At 39.1% G+C, this 22,680-nt stretch overlaps 1 protein-coding gene across 2 annotated transcripts in view; it reads left to right on the top strand.

Moving 5' to 3' along the window:
- ATP10A (ATPase phospholipid transporting 10A (putative)) overlaps nt 1-22,680 on the top strand; it is a 323,794-nt gene that overhangs the window by 129,646 nt on the left and 171,468 nt on the right. For both annotated transcript variants that reach the window (XR_014174818.1, XM_081946012.1), the window contains exons 11-20: nt 1,507-1,610; nt 1,943-2,069; nt 3,300-3,484; nt 5,577-5,898; nt 10,797-10,873; nt 11,385-11,510; nt 14,765-14,965; nt 18,997-19,077; nt 21,606-21,710; nt 21,836-22,023. Coding sequence is in view for 1 of the 2 variants with exons in the window: in XM_081946012.1 (XP_081802138.1) it covers nt 1,507-1,610; nt 1,943-2,069; nt 3,300-3,484; nt 5,577-5,898; nt 10,797-10,873; nt 11,385-11,510; nt 14,765-14,965; nt 18,997-19,077; nt 21,606-21,710; nt 21,836-22,023 (1,516 nt within the window). In the remaining variant the exon portion in view is untranslated. The remainder of the gene's footprint in view (nt 1-1,506; nt 1,611-1,942; nt 2,070-3,299; nt 3,485-5,576; nt 5,899-10,796; nt 10,874-11,384; nt 11,511-14,764; nt 14,966-18,996; nt 19,078-21,605; nt 21,711-21,835; nt 22,024-22,680) is intronic.

The following is a 22,680-nucleotide window of genomic DNA, read 5'->3' as shown; positions in this document are numbered from 1 at the left end:
ATTAATAGTATTTGCAAATTACTATTAATGAATAAAATATATTCTATGGGCTTTTCTGCTGCTAATGAAACAAGACACTGAAATGAAAACAATTTTTGGGATTTTAAATTGTGTTTTTAATTGTCTTTCACTTATAAGTCAACTCTCCTCCATGCACATATGTATATGTCTCTGTTCTCTTTGTATATATGTTTGTCTTATGTGTATTTTTATTCGTTTTGATTGTACGCCGCCCCGAGTCCTTCGGGAGAGGGTTGCGGCTAATCAAATAAAAATTATTATTTTTATTATTATTATTATTATTATTATTATTATTATTATTATTATTATTATTATTATTATTATTATTATGTAGTCAGATTGGATTGTTTCCTGTGACAAATTTGCATGGTATGTTTGCATGAAATTCAATCTTCAATTTTTGACAGATGCTTGTTTCAGCACAAATATCTTGCCATAATTACTTTAATATTTATGGAAAAGCTAGAGAAAATTACTTCAAAGATTTTCTGTAATGAAATGTCAAAGGAAAAAGCATGAATCTTTTTTGCCTTTTAGAAACAAAACTAGAAAAAAGTTACAGGATTAAGAAATCCAGTTGAAGTAAACTTTTCTGATGAGGCTATTTGTATTCTGTGTGAAAACATCTGTCTGGATGCTTGTTTTTCTGACCATGAGAGTTTTGCTCCTGCAAAACAGCTCAATAATTAAAGCTTATCATGAAGGAGTGTTTGAAAGATTTATTAGGCACCCCTGTGCATTCATCATATTAACACTTAATATTTTAGCTGGCATAGACCTTAACATTTTTCAGTGTTATACTAGATGGTGCTTTTAAAAGTTTATTAAAATGGCTTTTACTTTTTTTTTACTTTTTTTTTGGCTTGTTAGAAAGAACCCATTTTTTTAAAAAAAAATGAAAACATAATCAAGGGTTTCTTCTGTATGGTCAAGTCAGGACTGATTCCTAGCAATTACCTGCACAGGTTCCTTCTATATTCTTGGCAAGATTTCAAAAGTGATTTTCCTCTTTCTTTTTCCTGGGACTGAGAAAGAGTGACTGGCCCAAAATTATTCACCTAGCTTTGTTCCTAAGGTAGGTCTAGAACTCACAGTCTCTAAGTTTCTCACCTGGAGTTTTAAAACTTGTTTTCAACATAAGTATTACATTTCCAAAAAGGCAGCTATTGCAGTTAATCACAACTAGTGAGGCCTTCACTCTGTATGCTTTGACAGCGTATATAAGCCTCTGGCTGACTGAGTGGCTGGCAAATATAGTGCTCTCCTAATTTTACATTAATCTGACCAGCTGAATGATACATAGTAAAAATGTCATAGAAAATCTCAGAAAAAAGCTATGCCATATACTTAAAACAATTCCTTTGAACAATACAAACCTGGGACTTCATAGAAGGAGTTAGCAATTCTGGAAACCAAAGGGAAGAGGCTAGTCATGTTTAAACGACTGGATTAGTACTAATTTAACTGTTCTTTTGTTGTTTCCAGATGACACTCGAAACAGGCATCAAAAGAAAATCCGAAGCAAAACTCAAAGGTTTCTTAACTTGTATGCTGCTGATGGTCTGAGGACATTGTGCATTGCAAAGAAAGTAAGCCCACCCCCACCCCACCCGGCCACTCCTTCCTAATGTAAATTTTTCCACCCTGTTGCCCTGCATCCCAGATGGCTTGGCCAACGCTTGAAGACTTTTTGAGATCAAGCCCAAGACATCTGGAAAGCATTTGATTCAGGGGAAAAAAATCCTGAAGTGTATATTTTATGGTACTTTTTTTTACCGGCCGGGGGTGGTGGGGTGGGTAATGGATTTATGGTCACAATCCAAAAGAACACTAGGAAATGGTTGATAGTGTTCGCTTTAGATTGGCTTAAGATCTATACATTCTGTAAATGTTTGCATTTTGATTTTGATTTTTCCAAAAGGTGCTGAGCAAGGAGGACTATTCTTGCTGGTTAAAAAGTCATATTGAAGCAGAAGCCTCTATTGAAAACCGTGAGGAGCTGCTGTTCCAGTCTGCCACCCGTATAGAGACGAATCTTCACCTGCTAGGTATCTTGGCATCTAAGGCATATATTAATCATTCGCTTACATACCCTCCGCCGTTTCAGTAAAGTCAAAAATATCATTTCTTGCAGTGGTGGGTTCCGGATCCTGTTCCAACCGGTACAGTTGGAACAGACCCAGCGTTGCCCACATGGCCGCGCGCAGCATGCACAAACACGCATGCAGTGTGCGTATATGTTGTAGCTTCCAGCGACGCTTCCACAAGCCTTCGAGACACTCCAGCTGCTTGTTGGAGCGTCACACAGGCGCTGTATGCGCCATGCATGTGCGCGGAAGCGCCGAAGGCTTTAAAGGACAGGTAAGGTGCTCAGGCGGGCGGGTGGGCCCTCCGGAGCACCGTACCAGAACGGTACCCAGTGCTCCGGGCAGGCTCCGGTACAACCGTACCGGGGCGTACCACCTGCAACCCACCACTGATTTCTTGTTGAGCTGTTACTTGTGTTGAACCAAACAATTAGAATCTTCTAACATTTACAAAAAAATATAGAATAAAATGACATTTCAAATAACTTCGTAACAGTAACTTTGATAAATGAAAATGTAACTGCACTCAGCTGAATTAATGAAACCAGGCTGATGTTTAAATTAAGCCATCTTAATTTAACTAAGTCTAGAGCAGCTTTTATAAAGGTAAGAGAACTTACTAGAAGCTGGGCTGTATAAGTGTTGCAAAGATTCAGGTTGATCAACTGTCCTATCCCAAACAGCTGGTGCATATACTGTATGTCTAGTACCAGCCATGTCTTATATGTTACACATCTTATAATATCATCATGCCAGTTCCCCAATATATGCAATGAATATAATGTCATCATCATGATGCTTATAACGTCCCTTGTCACCTCCCCAGGGCACTCATGAATTTAAAACACTAAAATTCACTTTAAAATTGAGCAATAGAGTTTCCACATCCTCTGAGATGATGGATTCCACAATAAACAATTTGTGTTACAAATTTACAGATGTCTAATGTCTTTTGCTTTATAAGCCTTATAAAATACTTCTTCTATAAGATCGTGATTACTAACATGACATGTTTCTGATTACATTATGTTCATTAACCTTAAAATTGCAACAAAACCATCTCCTTTGCAACAGTGACAATTAAATGATATTTTAAATGATTTCTTTCCATTTGTGCAACTGGCATTTTGTCTTTCTTTTTAAACCATATGTTTGAAGCATGACTTCTATTTTCTTTTGCTTATGCCTCAGGTGCAACTGGCATTGAAGACCGTTTGCAGGATGGGGTCCCAGAAACCATCACAAATCTGCGCAAGGCTGGCCTTCAGATATGGGTTCTAACAGGAGATAAACAAGAAACTGCCATTAATATTGCTTATGCCTGCAAGTTATTGGATCATGATGAAGAGATCATTACTCTGAATGCCGATTCAGTGGTATGAAGACATTATCATGCAATTCTAATCTGGTGAACTCTGAGCAATATATAGTAGGTTATGACAAACTGTTTGAGATAGATCAGATGAAGAAACCAACTCAACAAGAAGACTGCATAATTTATTGAGATATTTTTAACTAATATAGTTTAACTAATATAGGAATATAGGTTGCTCTCAACTTACAATCATTCATTTGGTGACAGTTCAAAGTTACAACAGCACCAAAAAAGTGACTTATTTTACATTTACAATCGTTGCAGCATCTTCGTGGACATATGATCAAAATCAGATGCTTGGCAACACTCATGTATTTAGGAGAGTTGCACTGTACCAGGGCCATATGATTTCCTTTTGCAACTTTCTGACAAGCAAAGTCAATATGGAAGCCTGATTCATTTAACAACCATGTTACTAAATTAAAAACTGCACTAATTCACTGAATAACTGTGGCAAGAAAGTTGTAAAATGAGGCAAAAATCATCTAACAATGGTCTTGCTTAGCAACGGAAGTGTTGGGCTCAATTGTGGTCGTAAGTCGAGATCTGCCTGTATTGCAACTCTGCTTGTGTTTTACTTTTCCATCTTTTTATACCCCTTCCTGAGTCAGGAAGGAGCCAGCATGGTCTTCCTCCTAATAATATCTCCTTTCTCAGATGCTTCTGCCCTTGTTTCTGTCATGGCTTCTGAATATTCCTTCAAGGCTATATCCACGGCTCTCTACAGTTATCCATATACTGCAAGGTGCTTAAAGCTGAACCATGCCTCTTATTCTGGGTCTCACCAAATCAGCTACAGCTGTATTCTCATCAAGTATACACTGTATGACACTAGAGAGAGAATTGATATAATTCTTTTTTTTCCTAGCCTGCTTTAGAAAAACGAGAAGAGAGAAAATCAACTCAGTGTTCATTAGGCTGCAAAATGTGTCTGGTCGGCTAGGTTTAGTTAGCATCGTTTAGTTTGATAGGGTAGGCCAGAGGTGGTATTCAGCAGGTTCTCACCAGTTCTGGAGAACCGGTAGCAGAAATTTTGGGTAGTTCAGAGATACCACCTCTGACTGCCCCTGCCCCCATCTATTCTCTATCTTCTAAGTCCCAGCTGATCGGGAGGGAATGGAGATTTTGCAGTATCCTTCCCCTGCCATGCCCACCAAGCCATCCCATGCCCACCAAGTCACACCCATAGAACAGGTAGTAAAAAAATTTGAATCCCACCACTGGGGTAGGCAAATTTAGTTCAGATATAGTCAATACATTCGGTATTATGCAACTGTGAACAGGGTGACCAGTGTCTATTATTGTGCCAAAGATTACTTTTTTATTTTTAATTTTGAACAAAACTGCTAAAGTGGCCATCGTATCTGGTATCCTCTAAGTATATGAAGAGCCACAGTAGTTAGAATGCAGTATTGTAGGCTACTTTTGCTGATTGACAGCTGCCAGCAGTTTGGCAGCTCAATTCTCAGCAAATCAAGGTTGACTCCGCCTTTCATCCTTCCAAGGTCGGTAAAATGAGGAGCCAGATTGCGGGGGGGGGGGAATATGCTGACTCTGTAAACCGCTTAGAGAGGACTGTAAAACATTGTGAAGCGTTATATAAGTCTAAGTACTATTGCTATTGCTATATCAACTTTCTTCGCAATTTTCAGCTGGCACATCTAATATGGCCATGCTATTCAACATGTTTGGAGGACATAGGATTGGCAAAAGCAGTCCTAGAGTATTCTGTGTACATAAGCCCAAAAGCTGGGTGACCTCAGGCCAGTCAGTTTGTCTCAGACCTAGGAAGGAGGCAAAGACAAACCCACGTTTGAAAAACCTATCATCCATCTAGCTATCAATCTATCACACGCATACACACATTGTACATACCACTTGTGAAACAATTTAAGCATTTCCACTAATGGAAGAAAGAAGTCGTTCTGCTGTTCTTTGTGCCAGAAATTGTGTTAGTTAATTCTAATTTATAAATTACATTAATGTCTTCCACAAAATGAAAGCATAATTTTAAAAACAGTGCTGCAGCCATCCTGTCATTGCCGTTGGTCTACTTTACTATCCTAATTGTTTTTGTTGTTTTTCTAATTTAGGAAATGTGTGCTGCGATGCTGGAACAACACTTGAGTTGTGTCGAGTCTAAATTTCACAGTGAAACAATGGAGAACTTTCTTCAGAAAACAAAAGGAGATTTTACCCCCTTCTCGGTGTCGTCCTCACTGAGCCAACCCAGCCTAGGCTTAGTCATAGATGGGAAGACCCTGGCTTATGCTCTGGACAAAGGCCTGGAAGACAAATTTCTTTCATTAGCCAGAAGATGCCGCTCTGTGTTATGCTGCCGTTCTACTCCCATTCAAAAAGGGATGGTTGTAAAACTGATCAGAGATAAACTCAAGACAATGACTTTGGCCATAGGCAAGTATCCTGACTTAATGAGCATTGGTTTGCGTAAGCATCGGTGCAAACATTCCCTTTTATTTGGATACGAGCCCTGTTTTTTATTCAAGCCAATATATTCATAAGTCTTATGCTTACATTGTTTGCATTTTGTTCTTTAGGTTGTGTAAATGGCTAACCTTGCACGATTAGATTTTTAAATGTATTTGTAAAAAATATATGAATGTCTAATATTAGTTTCTGCATTGGTATAGGTTTTTTAATGTGGTTTCTGAAGTTTGAATGTAATTATATTTCAAAGCCATTTGAAATGTGCAAAACATGAAAAAAAAATGATGTGTTTACTGTGGTCAAGGGGATAAGGAAAAGATGACAGAGAGACACATAACTCTGAATTGTGAGGGGAAATGACCTTTATCAAATAATAACAGGTGTGCGAAACTAAACAGAGGAAATTAAATTGCACAGGACTGTCTTATTTAAATCCTCCACAGCTATTGCCTGATTTGTTCTGAGGACACCATAGTTTAATGGTTAGAGGTGTGAACATCCTCATTTCTCTTCGTAGAAATTAAATTTTGGTATTACACCTCTGTGGCAGATGTCATAATGTCACGGAAGGTATGGGCTTGCTAATTTGCTAACTGCTCAGGGACTGTACTAGCAGTAGAGAGCAGTTATAAAAGGAAGAAACCAGATACTTATGAGAGAAAGAAAGAGGTTGAAGAAGCCTCAATCCAGCAGCAGTTTTATTTGTCTGCTGATTTATGCTTTTTATAATGAAAAAAGCTTTTTATAACAAAAGACTGGTGCTCTATTTCCCTTTCAATGGATAATACCATGTACAACTGAAAGGTGAAATCTTTTATCATGGCTAATAAGGTCTATGCTGTATTTCCCAGCTAAGCTCACTTGTTCCTGGAAATGGCTATCAAGAGAGAGAGAAAAGTATATAACGTAAATATCTCTTGAAGGACTATGCAGTTTGTGCAAAGATAATAGTTATGTAAGCTTCATTCCCAGTAAGCATCTATCAGTTCACCATTAACTAAGGAAATCAGTGCTCAGGCTAAATCCAGACATTTTCATTATCAGTTATCAGATTATTCCTGCAATGCAGCTGGTTGTGAGGAAGGAGCTTTATGAACTGAACTGAACTCTTTTCTTGCATCCAGTGCAGGTAGAGACAAAAGACTCTGCATGCACAATAAAAACACTGGAGTAAAATAGGAGCTGGATTGCTGTTGTATTTGCTTTCTTCTCCTCTTCCACCCTCCCCCTTCCTATTTGTGGATAGCAATGAAAGGGAATGGATGCTTAACTTCAATAGACATCAACTTCTTACTCGTTTAACTTAGTTTCTAAGTGTTTGCATTCAAACTTTAGCTTCTTTGTAGATGTCTAATCCCAGCATCTCATGTCCTGCACGTTACTGCTTGCATACCTTTGTAACTAGTCAAGTAGAAGAAAAATCCAAAACATTGCATTTCCTTGAGTGCATCTGCTATTTTATCATTCCAGCTCTGTGTTCAGAAGAAATACTCAGCTACAGGCTCACTTTTGGAATTGGAGAAAATAAGTTTATACCAAGCATTTGCATGCTATAAACGTATGCTTGGTATACTCAGTACCCAATTTGTTCTAAGAAGGCAGTCTTTCCTTGTTAAATCTCAAGGGAAAGTAATGGATTATATTCAGATTTATTTGGATTTAGAGTGAAAGAGACATTGTCAATCTATGTTGTCTCATCAATTTCAAGTGTAGATAATCATTTGATTTTTGGCATTGTTTTTCATGGGAAAAAATGGAAAATTGTTCTTAGGTACATATGGACTGTTATCTGAACAGGAAGCAGGAATCTCAGTGTATAGTATAGCACTGAACATTTTTACATGATTTCCCTTTCCCTATATTTAATTGTCATCTAACGCCGCCTTCCCACCATGATATCTCCAGATATGTTGGACTAAAATTCCCATAAAATTGTCATTCAAAGGTAATGTTGCCATAATTGGAAGAGAATTCTGGAATTGGTAGGAAAACGCATCTGGAGAGGTTCTGGTTGTGGGACAACTAGTTTAAAGTAATATTAAAGGATTACTAAAGTGGAATATATCATATCCTGGATATTTTTATGTAATATTTGTAGCAAATACAAGAACAGTCATTAGCAACTGCCATTTACAAAAGCTGCACTTTCACTTTATAAGCAGGGATCTGAAAATAATAGAAATGGATTTCTAAATGACAATGACACTCCCTTTCAAAGCTGACCTTTGCAGAGAGAGAGAAAAAGGCAGGGAAAATGACAGTTTTTCTACCATTTCCCCATGGAGAAATTATTTGGGGGTGGGGTGTAGAGTTTAGAGCTCTGCAGAGATCTGGATTCAGAAAGCAAGAGTACAGTGGGGCAAAAAAGTATTTAGTCAGCGACCAATTGTGCAAGTTCTCCCACTTAAAAAGATGAGAGAGGCCTGTAATTGGCATCATAGGTAGACCTCAACCATGAGAGACAAAATGTAAAAAAAAACCCAAACTATCACATTGGCTGATTTGGAAATAATTTATTTGTAAATTATGGTGGAAAATAATTATTTGGTCAATATCAAAAGTTCATCTCAATATTTCGTTATATATCCTTTGTTGGCAATGACAGAGGTCAAACGTTTTCTGTAAGTCTTCACAAGGTTGGCACACACTGTTGCTGGTATGTTGGCCCATTCCTCCATGCAGATCTCCTCTAGGACAGTGATGTTTTGGGGCTGTCGCTGGGCAACACGGACTTTCAACTCCCTCCAAAGGTTTTCTATGGGGTTGAGATCTGGAGACTGGCTAGGCCACTCCAGGACCTTGAAATGCTTCTTACGAAGCCACTCCTTCGTTGCCCGGGCGGTATGTTTGGAATCATTGTCATGTTGAAAGACCCAGCCACGTTTCATCTTCAATGCCCTTGCTGATGGAAGGAGGTTTGCACTCAAAATCTCATGATACATGGCCCCATTCATTCTGTCCTGTACACGGATCAGTCGTCCTGGTCCCTTTGCAGAGAAACAGCCCCAAAGCATGATGTTGCCACTCCCATGCTTCACAGTAGGTATGGTGTTCTTTGGATGCAACTCAGCATTCTCTCTCCTCCAAACACGACGAGTTGTGTTTCTACCAAACAGTTCTATTTTAGTTTCATCTGATCATATGACATTCTCCCAATCCTCTTCTGGATCATCCAAATGCTCTCTAGCAAACTTCAGATGGGCCTGGACATAGACTGGCTTAAGCAGGGGGACACTTCTGGCACTGCAGGATCTGAGACCCTGGCGGCGTAGTTTGTTACTGATGGTAGCCTTTGTTACATTGGTCCCAGCTCTCTGCAGGTCATTCACTAGGTCCCCCCGTGTGATCCTGGGATTTTTGCTCACCGTTCTTGGGATCATTTTGACCCCACGGGGTGAGATCTTGCGTGGAGCCCCAGATCGAGGGAGATTATCAGTGGTCTTGTATGTCTTCCATTTTCTAATTATTGCTCCCACAGTTGATTTGTTCACACAAAGCTGCTTGCCTATTGCAGATTCAGTCTTCCCAGCCTGGTGCAGGTCTACAATTTTGTTTCTGGTGTCCTTTGACAGCTCTTTGGTCTTCACCATAGTGGAGTTTGGAGTGTGACTGTTTGAGGTTGTGGACAGGTGTCTTTTATACTGATAACAAGTTCAAACAGTTGCCATTGATACAGGTAATGAGTGCAGGACAGAGGAGCCTCCTAAAGAAGAAGGTACAGGTCTGTGAGAGCCAGAAATCTTGCTTGTTTGTAGGTGACCAAATACTTATTTTCCACCATAATTTACAAATAAATTCTTTCCAAATCAGCCAATGTGATTGTTTGGTCTTTTTTTTTATATATTTTGTCTCATATAGTTGAGGTCTACCTATGATGCCAATTACAGGCCTCTCTCATCTTTTTAAGTGGGAGAACTTGCACAATTAGTAGTTGACTAAATACTTTTTTGCCCCACTGTATGTGCATGGTATCTGTCAGAAACACCTTAAATCAAATGCATCTTTTTCTATGATGATAAACAAAGAAAACTAAGATGTTTAGTGAATATGCATTGTTTTATAACTATACTATAATATCATAACCAGCATTTTAGAATAACAAGAAAAGACAGGACAGCTGATCTGACAATCTATTTCCAGTAAATCCTGAGGCAATTTATATGGGTTCTGAATGACCCTGAAAGGCCTTAGAAGTTAGACTTCAATGTTACTGGCCACAATCATAGGTATGAAGTACAATCATAGGTATGAGGTACATCTTGAGAAGCATCCATTTTCTCTGTAACTGGGTAATTGGATACAATATTAATTGTAAGCATGCAAACAAACAAAAAACAGCTTATCCGTGTCCTGTTCTGTAGGCTCAGCTTGTTTTGTTCCCAGAATTAAACTTGCTACTTCTTCAAAGTAAATCCCAACTAAACTTGCAATATTTAGCATCACCTTTCTTATCCGCATCTTCTAGAACATATATTTGTCATTTTTCATTAAAAAAAATACTTCTAATCGCCCAATCACTGTATGCCAATAAGGTTTCCAAGGAATTTACTGTTTGGGTGTTGGTTCATTCATTCTCTCTTTTGAATGGGTGACAATTTTGCTCTGAAGAGCAAGCGCAAGCTGTATTTTATATGCCATTTAATGACTATACATTGTTTTAAGATGATTTAACTTGGCATGAATCCCATCTATATAAATGAGACAGATTAGGCTTTGAAATTATAGTTAGTCTAAATTGCAGACATTTCTTTCATGGATAGCTTATCCCTCTCACAATTCTCTTGATTGCCCTTTGTGTTGTTACCTGTCCTTAATAATCACTATTTCAGCTTATGACAAATAATATGTTTTCCATTTGTCACCAGGTGATGGAGCTAATGACGTCAGTATGATCCAGGTGGCCGATATTGGTGTAGGGATTTCTGGTCCAGAAGGCATGCAGGTAATTTATGTTTACTGACAAGTGCAGGGCAGAGTTAAGTCCATATGTTTCTGTATGTCTAAAAATACTCATCTTGTTTGTTAGCAGCAACAGGCTGATTGAAGCAGACACTGCAAATTTCAGGGGTCTTACTTTCTGCTTCATGACTGATGAGACACACTTGTTAAAGTAATTTGCTAATTTATCTAGTAATCTGTTTTGTAGCAATCTCTTTTCTACACCAGTTACATTCATCTAGCTAATAAGAGAGCTTTTGCACACTGAAATTTTTCTCCTCTTTAACTCCAGATTCCTTTCTAGGTTCGTGTAAAATTATCTCTTAATAGACAACATTGATAAGCAAGTTAAATGACATTCTTTCTTTTTATAAACACTATTGACTCTCGTTTCTATCATTGTAAACCAGTGATATCAGTGGTTTTCTAACTGCCATCTAAACTGTGCTATGTCATTTCTATAGTTCAAAAAACATTCATAAATAATGTCACTTTTAATTGTTCTTGCATTGAAGGCTGTGATGGCGAGTGACTTTGCAGTCCCAAAGTTCCGATATTTAGAGAAACTCCTTCTTGTGCATGGCCACTGGTGTTACTCCCGACTTGCCAACATGGTGCTGTATTTTTTCTACAAAAATGCAGTAAGTATAATAGTTTGCAGTGATCTTTGTTCCTATATCTTGTTCCTGGATTGCAACAAGCTGAAAAGCCTGCCTGTGATGCTTTCCCTTTGATCTCAATTAGTAATTACATAGTGCGTCTTCAGAACTTTAAATATCCAGGATGCATTCCAGTCAAGACATCTCAGAAGAAGAAGAAGAATTTGAAAGAGATTGCAATATCCTAGCATGAAAGGCAACCAAATCTAGATTACTTTGGTGCTCTGGAGTTTGTGCTAGTTTTCAGTAGCCGCCTAGAACAAATTCACATTGGTGGCACTGAACTAGAACTTTTCCGAATGGACATGTATCTCATATCCAAATTACTGTTCTAGACTACAGTAGAACAGTAATTTGGATATGAGATACATGTCCATTCGGAAAAGGTCACACTCTCCTTAAGGAACAAACGTGTTGCATGGGTATGATTTTTACCTGGCACTGATCTCAGCTGCATGCAACATATCATTCATCTCAGCTGCAATCACTTTTTCTGAAAACTTACGAGTTTAATAATTAAACCATTTTACGTACCCAGAAAACTATCCTATAACTTTAATCAAAATGGTGTTCTATCAATATGGGACAATTGTTCACTGTAGACACGTTGTTAACATATCTTGGCCATTTGAGGTCTGGATGTTATAGGAAGTTCTAGTTCAGTGCCACCAATGTGAATTTGTTCTAGGCGGCTACTGAAAACTAGCACAAACTCCAGAGCACCAAAATAATCATTCTTATTAGTCCAATAATAACTTCATTCATGGGGAATACTGTAACATTTTACCACTTTTTCAATAATCCTTCCTGTTACAATCATATTTATGAAACTAGAAGGGGAAAGAGGCTTAGGCAAGGAAAATAGAAGTTAAAGCAATGGGATCCATCTGATTTGTTCCATAAGATGCAAGAAACTGTAAGTCTAAAAGAAGACTTACTCTGTACTCCTGGTAAAGTTAGTCCTTTATAGTTCCTGTGGTGATTAGTGGCTAATAATTTATGTAAGTTTCTTTTGACAATATTTCACTTTCTTTTAGAACTTTTTCCAATATAATGTTAAAAGCAAAGGAACTGGTGGTTTTTAAGTGACATCAGCATTCATTAAAGAAAAGAGAAAGGTGGATCAGGTTAGAACAAACTAAGAAACCAATGCCATATAAGTCAGGAGTTTTATTTTAACTGCTTTAGTAACAGAATCTTGGAAGTCTGATTGTGCTCCCCCCCTCCCTTTATCTCTGTGAGACCTAGAGAGAGTCTTTTCTGAGACATTTTTCAAGTTACAGTTCTGCCCCAGATTAGGGTTTCCTTTTATCTGACTGTAGCCTGGTAGTGACACTTTCTCCTATCATCAAGGCCATTTTCTTGGGAAGGAAGGAAGGAAGGAAGGGAGGAAGGAAGTTAGTTAGTTCATAAATGTTAGGGAAAGAATGTGGCAGAAGATTAGGAGCTTGTGATGAAAAGTGGAAAACAATTGAATTGGGAAACAAAGCCAGGAGAAGGGGTAAAAGGTAACATGGAGGATGGAACCAGTGATACGTAAGTAGAGGTTGCAGCGAGTCAGGGTTCTAGATGTTGTAGTACAGGGCTGTCAAACTCCCGGCCCATGGGCTGGATGCGTCACACACTGGCCACGCCCTTGTCGTTTAGTGGGGGAAAGTCCCGATACGTCACATGACGGCGCTGTAACGACATGAGTTTGACACCCCTGCTGTAGTAGATACTCTAATTTCAAGTGTCCCATTCCATATCATTCTAAGGAACAAATGCTATAATTACACATTATCCCTTGTTTTAAAAGTTTTTGGCCTGGCAGGGCTTGTTAAAATGCAGATGGCTGGCATTTACAAGAATAGCAGACCCTGCTGTGTGACAGGGAATCACATGCAGAAGAAACAAAATGTGTAAATTTGATCACAAGAATAAGATGTGCAATTTAGAAACACTTTATGGAGCACATTTGACAGATTTCAACTTTACAGGATCCACCATATTATTTTTAACACTCCAATCAGCCAGAATTTATCACACTGCATTTGAAAGCAATATCAACTTCAAAATGGGGCTTTGCCACAACAAAATCAGACTTAATTTTCTGCAGCAAAATTGGAAGGATACACTGGAATGACCCAACTGCAAATGAATACAAATATATTTTATAATCTTATAATCATATGAAGCTAACCATGCACCAGGAAAATACAACAATTTAAAAAAACCAGAGTTAAAAACAAGCCTTTCAAGAGCTACAAGATATGCATGGCTGCTTTGTAGTTAGGATGGCTTTTTCGATCCTCATAATCTATTAGTCATTTAATTGGAGTACTTATTATGAAATGACCACAGATCTATACATTTCAAACTACCTTGCATGAAACACGGATACATCACAAAATGCTGTGTGATGAGAGTGAAGAGATAAATCCTTGTTCCAAAGCCAATTTGATACAGTCAAACCAAAACTGCCTTCTTTTCCTATAGTATAAAATCTAATGCATAAAATCATCAGAAAAGTGGACCAATTTGATATGAGGCTTTGGTTTGCCCTGCATAGAGTAAAAATAGATAATATAAATGATGTTACAAAATCGTGAAATAAGCAGAATAAAACATCAGTTAAATTGAGAAAGCCAGAGGAAAAAGAAGTAAATGAAAGATGCTCCAAAATCATCCTAGAGGTTACTAAAGCTCATTCTAGTGGTCTAGAACAGGGGTGGGGAATGATGGCCCTTTTATGACTTGTGAATTTCAGTTCCCAGAATTCCTGAGCCAGCCATGGGAGTTGAAGTCCACAAGTCATAAAGAGGTCATTGTTCTCACCTCTGGTCTAAAGGGCATTTCAAAATCAGTGTCCATAGAGATTGAATCCCTCAAATAATAAGGAAGCCTGAGTAAAGATTTAGGTGGAGAGCTGACAAATAAGTCAAGATCGAAACGCCTTTAACATTGTAGCCCTCAAGCCAATCAATTAACAACTATGGAAAGAAAAGTCATAAAATGGGGCAAAATCACTTAACAAATGTCTCACTTTGCAACAGAAAGTTTGGGCTCAGTTGTGGTCATAATTCAAGGACTACCTGTAAGTTGACAGTATGTGTTGAGTCAGATAAAGAACTTAGACTTATTTTATTAAATGCAATATGTTTGTGAAAAAAAGGAGACATCCTATTACAATTTTATACATAAACATGCTGCCTGCAAATATTAAAGATTCATGTTTTGCTCTTTTTCTTTTAAAGATGTTTGTCGCCCTTCTTTTCTGGTACCAGTTTTACTGTGGATTTTCAGGGTCATCAATGATTGATCAGTGGTACCTGATCTTCTTTAACTTATTGTTCTCATCTCTTCCTCAATTGATTGTTGGAGTTCTTGATAAAGATGTACCTGCTGAGACATTAATTGCTATGCCTCAGCTCTACACAAGTGGCCAGAAGATGGAGGTAAAAATGTGTTCATTTCTGCATTTTTCAGGTCCCAAAATGTCACATGAAGCTCACTCTTGTTGTTGTTGTTGTTGTTGTTGTTGTTGTTGTTGTTGTTGTTGTTTAATTTTAGCAAAACCACTAGAGCCTCGGGATTCTTGAAAAGGATCACGTTCAGGCCCATCTAAAATTCCCCTGTAATGTATAATGATATGCAATATAATTGTTACTTATTTTTGTACAATATTTATATAGCCACTCATCTTATCACAAACTCTGGGTGTCTCCCAATCAAAAATTAAAATAACACCAAACCATATTAAAGCTATTAAAACCAAAGGCATAAAAACAAAATCTAGTGCCAAATCAGATTCTGATGTGTAGTCACCTTACCTTATTCCTGTACTTAGGGGAAATGCCAAGTCTTTAGTGCTTTATGGAAGGCTGGTAGGGTAGTGGCACATGGAATTACATACACAAAGACTTCGGGGGGGAAAGATATTCCATAGGGCAGGGACTACCATGGAAAAGGCACACTTCCTAGCTCCCATCAGACTACCATGGAAAAGGCACACTTCCTAGCTCCCATCAGATAACAATCTGTTAAGAAAGGAACTAGAAGCATACTCACACTATCTAGCCAGGTAGGATGGATAGATTACCTTAGAGAAAGACAGACCTGAAAATAATCTGGCCCTGTGCCATGTAGGGCTTTACAGATGATGAGCAGTGCCTTGAATTGTACTCTGAAAGAAACGGGAAGCCAGTGCAGCTCAGGACACAGAGTTGTTAAAAGGGGAACCTAGACCTAGGGGCCCCTATCACAGTGTGCGCTTCTGCATTTTGGACTACTTGAAGTTTTCAGATAGTCTTCAAGAGCAGGTCTAGGTAGAGGACAATGCAGTAATCCAAATGGGATGAGACTAGAGCATGAGTGACTGTGACCAAGGTCTCCTGGTCCAGAAAAGGATGCAGAAGATGAATCTGGGCAAAAGTGCCCTAACCATGGCTGCCTCCTGGCCCTCAAGCAAGGGCCATGGATCCAGATTGTGCCGCAGTTCAGTCCAGGGAAGTGCACCCCATCCAGAGTTAATGATGACATATCATCTGGACCTGGGGAGCAAAAATAAATCCATAGCCACTGTGTCTTGCCAGGGTTGAGTCAAAACCGATTCCTTGCCATGCAGATCCTTACAAATTCTAAGCACTTGGCCAACCCTGTCCAGCTAGGGGTGGAGATATATATCGTATTTTTCAGAGTACAAGATGCACCAAGGTTTTGAAGAGGCATTTTTTTAAAAAAAAAATAGTAGGTAGGTAGATAGACGGATAGAGAGGGAGAGAAAGAGAGAGAAATACAGTAGGTAGGTAGGTAGAGAAAGGGGGGGTAGGTAGGTAGGTAGGTAGGTAGGTAGGTAGGTAAAAGGGATAGAGAGAGAGAGAAATTAAGATAGAGAGATAGAGAAATACAGTAAGTAGGGGGAGAGGGGGCGGTCTAGAAATTTAATAAATTATTATTATTATTATTATTATTATTAGTGTGTAGGTAGGTAGAGGGATAGAGAGAGAGAAATAGAAAGAGAGAGAGAAAAAAATACAGTAGATAGGTAGGAGAGAGAGAGAGTAGGTAGGTAGGTAGGTAGGTAGGTAGGTAGGTAGGTAGGTAGGTAGGTAGGTAGAGGGAGAGAGAAATACAGTAGGTAGGGAGGGAGGGAGAGAGAGAGAGTAGGTAGGTAGGTAGATGTTTCCAAGTGTATTTATCCATGTGCTGGAGAAGGAAATCGCTGACAATCTGCAGCACCTAAGACTTTGTTTCTGCTGGCACAGCACTTGATCAATGTAATTCTCATCAATCAATTAAAAAGCTTTCCAAAAGGAGAAAAAAAAGTTTTTGCACTCTGCAAACCTCCCCAAAACGGCTCGTTTTCACGGAAAAATTGCATGCATACCTTATGGAGGCTTATGGAGTGTTGCTGGGGGGTGGGAGGCAAAAAAATGGCCCATATTGTTTGCTCATTTCTGCCCTCCCCAGCCCCCAGGAGCTCTCTGAAAACCTCCATAAGTGTATGCATAGCCATTTTGGTGAAGGGGGCGGGGCTTCGGGAGGCAAAAAAATGCTGTATTTGATGTATAAGACGCATCCAGATTTTCAGCCTCTTTTTTGAGGAAAAAGGGTGCGTCATATACTCCGAAAAATATGGTAATTAAGTATCAGCAACATACTGGTGATATGAGAGCTGATACTGATGGATGACCTCCCCTGGAAGTTTCATGTAGTGTTAAACAGGGTGGGCAAAAGCTCAAGCCCTTGGGCACCTTACATTGCAGGGGCCTAAGATTCAACATCTCCACTACTGGAACTGGCCACAGAGCAAAGTGGGTAACTATTATAACAGTGTTTATCACTACTACCATCCAAAGCCAGTCCAGAAGGATATCATGATTGGTGGCATTGACAGCCACTGAGAGCCCCAGGAGGGCTGCCAGTTGGCTAACTGAAGATGCAACATGGCTAGAGAAGTAATGCAAACCTTGTTCAAATTAAGCATACTTATATGTATCAATAAAGAATTTGGGTATTGTATTACCATTAGGCATACCGACATTCTAACTTTTAACAGGTAGCCAAAAAGTAAAATAATTCTACAAGGTAGAAAAGAATTCCTACCCTCTTCTTCCCAGGACTGTATATTTTGACAGCAGAATACAGTGAAACCTGAAGCTGGAATACATTTCTAGATTTTCACATTGGAAATAGATGATAATACCAATCAATGAATTATGCATGTGCTCTTATTCTGCGCAGATAGCTAAATGATTTCACAAGAAAATAAGAATTTTCCAAGTCCCTGAGTAGTTACTAAAAATGTTGCCCAGAGTAGCCAGAAAGAGGCCTTTGGGAAGATTCAGATGGCCTTGATCCTGTCATCATTTAGAAATACTTTGACCTGGGTCAGGGTGGTATGTGACCCCTTTTTAATATGTTTGATGTGAGTTGCCTCCAAGGGGATGTGTTCTAATAATTTCTGTTACGTTTTGTGTTTCTATCCCTCACTGTCAAATGGCACAAATAGCTGGATGATAAAATCAGTTCTGTATGAAAATAAAATAAAATTTTATTGAGAGGCATATGGCTACTGCTACTAGGGATATCATGTATAATCACCATAATTAAAAATGATCCATTAAATCCATAGTGTTTAATTGCATTTTATATTTATTGAAATTAACAGAAGCTAGACCCTAACTCATTTGCCTGCCTGAACTAAATGCAGCTAACTTCTTTGGATTTAATATCTTTGCCATATTATTGTCACTCTCAGTCACATTCTGGAATCCAGATACATTGCAGATCATTTCAGAGTTTGACCTGTAATGTCGTGTCAGGACTGAAGTGGGGTTGTAATGTCCATGGTACAGGAGATGGATAATCCTTTTTCTTTTTCATGACAGACTGGCTTAGAAAAATAAAGAAAGAAATCTGAGCTGCTTCCACACAGAAAATGGCAATAGCCTTATACACAAACTAAGCCTATCTAATATTTCTGAGCCAGTCATCCCAAACCTATTTATCTTGTTCAAATGTCTTTGATCCTCCAAATAATCCCTGACTTACTGTTCCAGCTCTTTAATATCAGCTCCATTACTATCCCAGGTAGGAGGGCAGCATGTCCTGAGTATGAGCCTCAGGAAAAATAGGCTGATCAGGTGGCCTTTAGAAAATTTATTTTTAGTCAGGACCTTCAGTAGCCCTTGGTAGGATAGTAGAGGAAGAAGAAGAGGAGGCTAAATGTGTGGTCCACTCAACTAAGTTTGAAAGGGAAAGGTTTTTGGAAAATGTTGGACTGGGTTGGAGCAGGTCAAATTGCGGAATAGGTTGGATGGGAATGCTTCTTTGGCTCAGAATATTATTTGTATTAAAGCAGTTTTTCTAGATGAAATCCCTACATGAACTCTTTTGCTTCTTTTAATCACTGAGCTTTTTCTCCTTTTTGAACAAGAAATGGTTCATTAGAGGTAAAGCTCTCACTCTGCCTCCCCCATTACAGGAGTACCAGCCGCATATGTTTTGGATGAACATGATTGATGCTCTCTATCAAAGCTTGGTTTGTTTCTTCATCCCTTACTTTGTAAGTTATCAGTGGTAAACATGCTCCAATCCTTCCGTTCTTGAATCATGGGGGAAAGAAGCCAGGCGTGGCAAATGTATGCAAGTGAAATTAAGTGTGCTGGGAGGGTCAGTTTGGTATTTATGACTTGGATTATTGAAGCTGTGGAGGCAAAAAGACATTCAGAATGATGGGTTATGGATACAGATAACCCAAATCGCTGTTACGATTTGGGTTATCTGTATCAATAAGGACCATAAGGGAGATAAGGACCAGCAATTGGAAAATGGCTTTATGTGCACATCCAATGAATATAGGAGAAACGCTGGCAGAGCTGGGGGCACAATTATGTGTGCCATCAGTTTAGCATCATTGTGTTTCCTCAAGTATTCCAAGTCCACCTCCTCCCAAATTCCGTTGACCCTTACCTGATGCCAATTTAGTGTTGAACTTTAATTGACCAGATTCCTGTGCATAGGATTGAATAAATCTTCTATACTGCAACTTTATGAATAGTCCTGATTTTTTGCATCTGACAGTAAAACTTGTATATACCCTGTACCATTCAGCAAAGATCCAAATGTCATACAGCTAGAACAGGAAGAGATGGTGTCAGGAACAAAAACTATGAAATATTACCCCATTTATCAGTTTTTTCCAGGAATAAGAACCTTTTTCCAACAATTTTCAAGAGTGGGATTAGCAGTGGGAGTATCATCGCTTTCTTTTTTTCCCCTAATATTGTTTGAGAGGAGCAGTGGGGAGTTGGCAGTCAGGTCATTTTGCCTCACACCGCATAATTTATTGAAATCATAAGAAAATTATTGCTATTATCAAGGATAATAATTGCTTGGAGAGTAATTGGAAAGACCTCTACAAAGTGGTTTTTTCTAGAGTGATGAGACAGAAAGAACAAAAATATCACTAATGTTCTCAGCATTTGTTTCTAGTTATAACAATTTTATTATGATAGTCATAGTAATTAGTATCTTCCAAATTAGGGTCTAAACAATTATATCTTACTAAGTGGAATGCAGCCATGGTATTAATTATCTTAGAACATAGAATATTAGAGTCGGAAGGGACCTTGGAGGTCTTCTAATCCAACTCTCTGTTTGAGCAGAAGATCCTATTCCATTTCAGATAAATGATTGCCCAATCTCTTTTTGAAAGCTTCCAATGATGCACCTCCAATTTCTGAAGGCAAATTATTCCATTGCTCTCACTGTTAGGAAATTTCTCCTTAGGATGCTTTTCTCTTTAGTTAGTTTCAATCCATTGTTTCTCATCTTGCCTTTTGATGCTTTGGAAAATAGTTTGACCCTCTCATCTTTGTAGGAGCCCCTCAAATAAGGGGCTTACTAAGGTCTTACTAAGGTTTTGTAAAGCAATACTAGAACTTCATGTTCTATCCCTATAGGATTGTATTGGCTTTTTTGGCTATTGCCACATACTGTTGGCTCATATTTAAGTAATTGTCCACTAGGACTCCAAGATCCTTCACACAATTACTGGCATTAAGCCAAGTTTCATCTAGCCTGTACCTCAGTGGTGGGTTCCTCCCGGATCGCACCGGATCGCGCGCGCTCCCTTTCAGCGCTCCACCTGGCTTGCGCACTCCCTTTCAGCGCTCCACCTGGCTTGCGCGCTCCCTTTCAGCGCTCCACCTGGCTTGCGCGCTCCCTTTCAGCACTCCACCTGGCTTGCGCGCTCCCTTTCAGCGCTCCACCTGGCTCTCGCGCTCCATTCCGGCGCTGAAACCGGAAGTACAGTTTTGCCCGGCCCTGGCGAAGCAACGACGCCTGTCTGCGCTCCACCAGCTCGGCTGGGAACGGAGATGTTTCCTCAGCGGAGCGCGCTCCGCTCCGCTGAGGAAACATCTCCGTTCCCAGCCGAGCTGGTGGAGCGCAGGCAGGCGTCGTTGCTTCGCCAGGGGCGGGGCAAAACTGTACTTCCGGTTTCAGCGCCGGAAGGGAGCGCGAGAGCCAGGTGGAGCGCTGAAAGGGAGCGCGTAAGCCAGGTGGAGCGCTGAAAGGGAGCGCGCAAGCCAGGTGGAGCGCTGAAAGGGAGCGCGCGCGATCCGGTGCGATCCAGCAGGAACCCACCACTGCTGTACCTATACTGTTGATAAAGTATATATTTTATAAAAGTATAAAATCTTACTTTTGTCTAGGTTGAATTTCATTCTGTTAGATAGGGCCCAATGTTCAAGTCTGTCAAGATTTTCTAAGCATGTATTCTCTGACACAATTTCTGAGTCAGAGGAGCCAATATTTCTGCTCTAATCATAGCTGGACTAATTCAAATGGTACATTTTGTAGGTTCATATTAGAGATGCTTTTTGTTGGAACATAAAAATGTCAAATGCATATGGAACAAATGTCTTTTGAAGCATATGATAAACTTTTGAGTTTAGACTCAAAAGGTATATGCATTACTCTGTCTAACATGCAGATTATTCCTAAAGTTTTATAGTTCTTGGATGTTATGGGATAATATACAAGTTTTATATTGTCAAATGTGCGTAATTCTCATTTAACTTTATTTAGATATATTATGATTCAGACGTGGATATATTTTCATGGGGAACTCCTATCACCACAGCAGCTCTCTTTACCATAATACTCCATTTGGCTATAGAAACCAAAACCTGGGTAAGTTACCTTCAAAGGTGTGACCTAGAATTTTACACTCTGCCACTCAAGCTGTGGTTCTGAACACACAATGCCAGTAAGGTACAGAATTGCAAAATAATTTTGAATATGTTTTTTTTTTCCAGACCTGGCTACATTTGTCATCATGCACCTTCAGCATTGCTTTATTCTTCATTGTGGCACTCATTTATAATATTTCTTGCCCAATATGCTATCCTCCATCAAATCCCTACTGGACTATGGAGAAGCTGATGGGAGAACCAGTGTTTTATCTGACTTGTCTTATTTCACCTGTTGTGGCTTTGCTTCCCAGGTATCTCTCTTTTTTTTTCTTGTGGGCATCACTTAGAGAGTTAACTTTACAGCATTTTTTTTCTTTTCTACATATTGTTTGAGAGCAATATTCCTATGGAGGGAGAATGTGCATATGCTGCAATAATCAGAATGCAGAGGTGACAAAGCCAAATAAATCAGTGACTTTATTTTTCCTGCCACTGGCCATAATAAATATGGAAAGTGAACATCAAGTAAAGCACAGCAAAAAGATATGCTGACAAGTGAAAGTCTCCTTGTACAGCCTCATTACAGGACTTATCTACAGATCCAGGGGAGTTGCCAGCAGAAGAGAGCAGTGAATTTGCAGTCCATTCCCATGAATCTGGACTATAATTTTCTAACACACTGAGAGGGTAAGACCAAAATTAACTGGGGACGGGTGTATAGAGTAAGGAAAATTACCTCGATGAAGATATTCAGGGACCTGAGGAACGTGAAGCATTTTTTAAGTCCAGAACAACAACATTTGGAAGTAGTTTAGACAGATCCCTCCCCAGTTCACTGAAATGTAAGAAGCAGAAGAAGTACAGTGGAATTGAACTTGAAAGATGTTATTGTTATAACCAAGTTTAATAAAGCCTTTAGGTAGAGTTGATTTCCTAGGCTGCTGTACCTAATGGCACTGACAGCTATC

This window comes from Natrix helvetica (genome assembly GCF_964273705.1).
Source record: "Natrix helvetica genome assembly, chromosome: 3".
Classification (NCBI taxonomy): Eukaryota; Metazoa; Chordata; class Lepidosauria; order Squamata; family Natricidae; genus Natrix; species Natrix helvetica.
The sequence above is the reverse complement of the archived record's forward strand: the minus strand, read 5'-3'. Positions and strand labels throughout refer to the sequence as shown.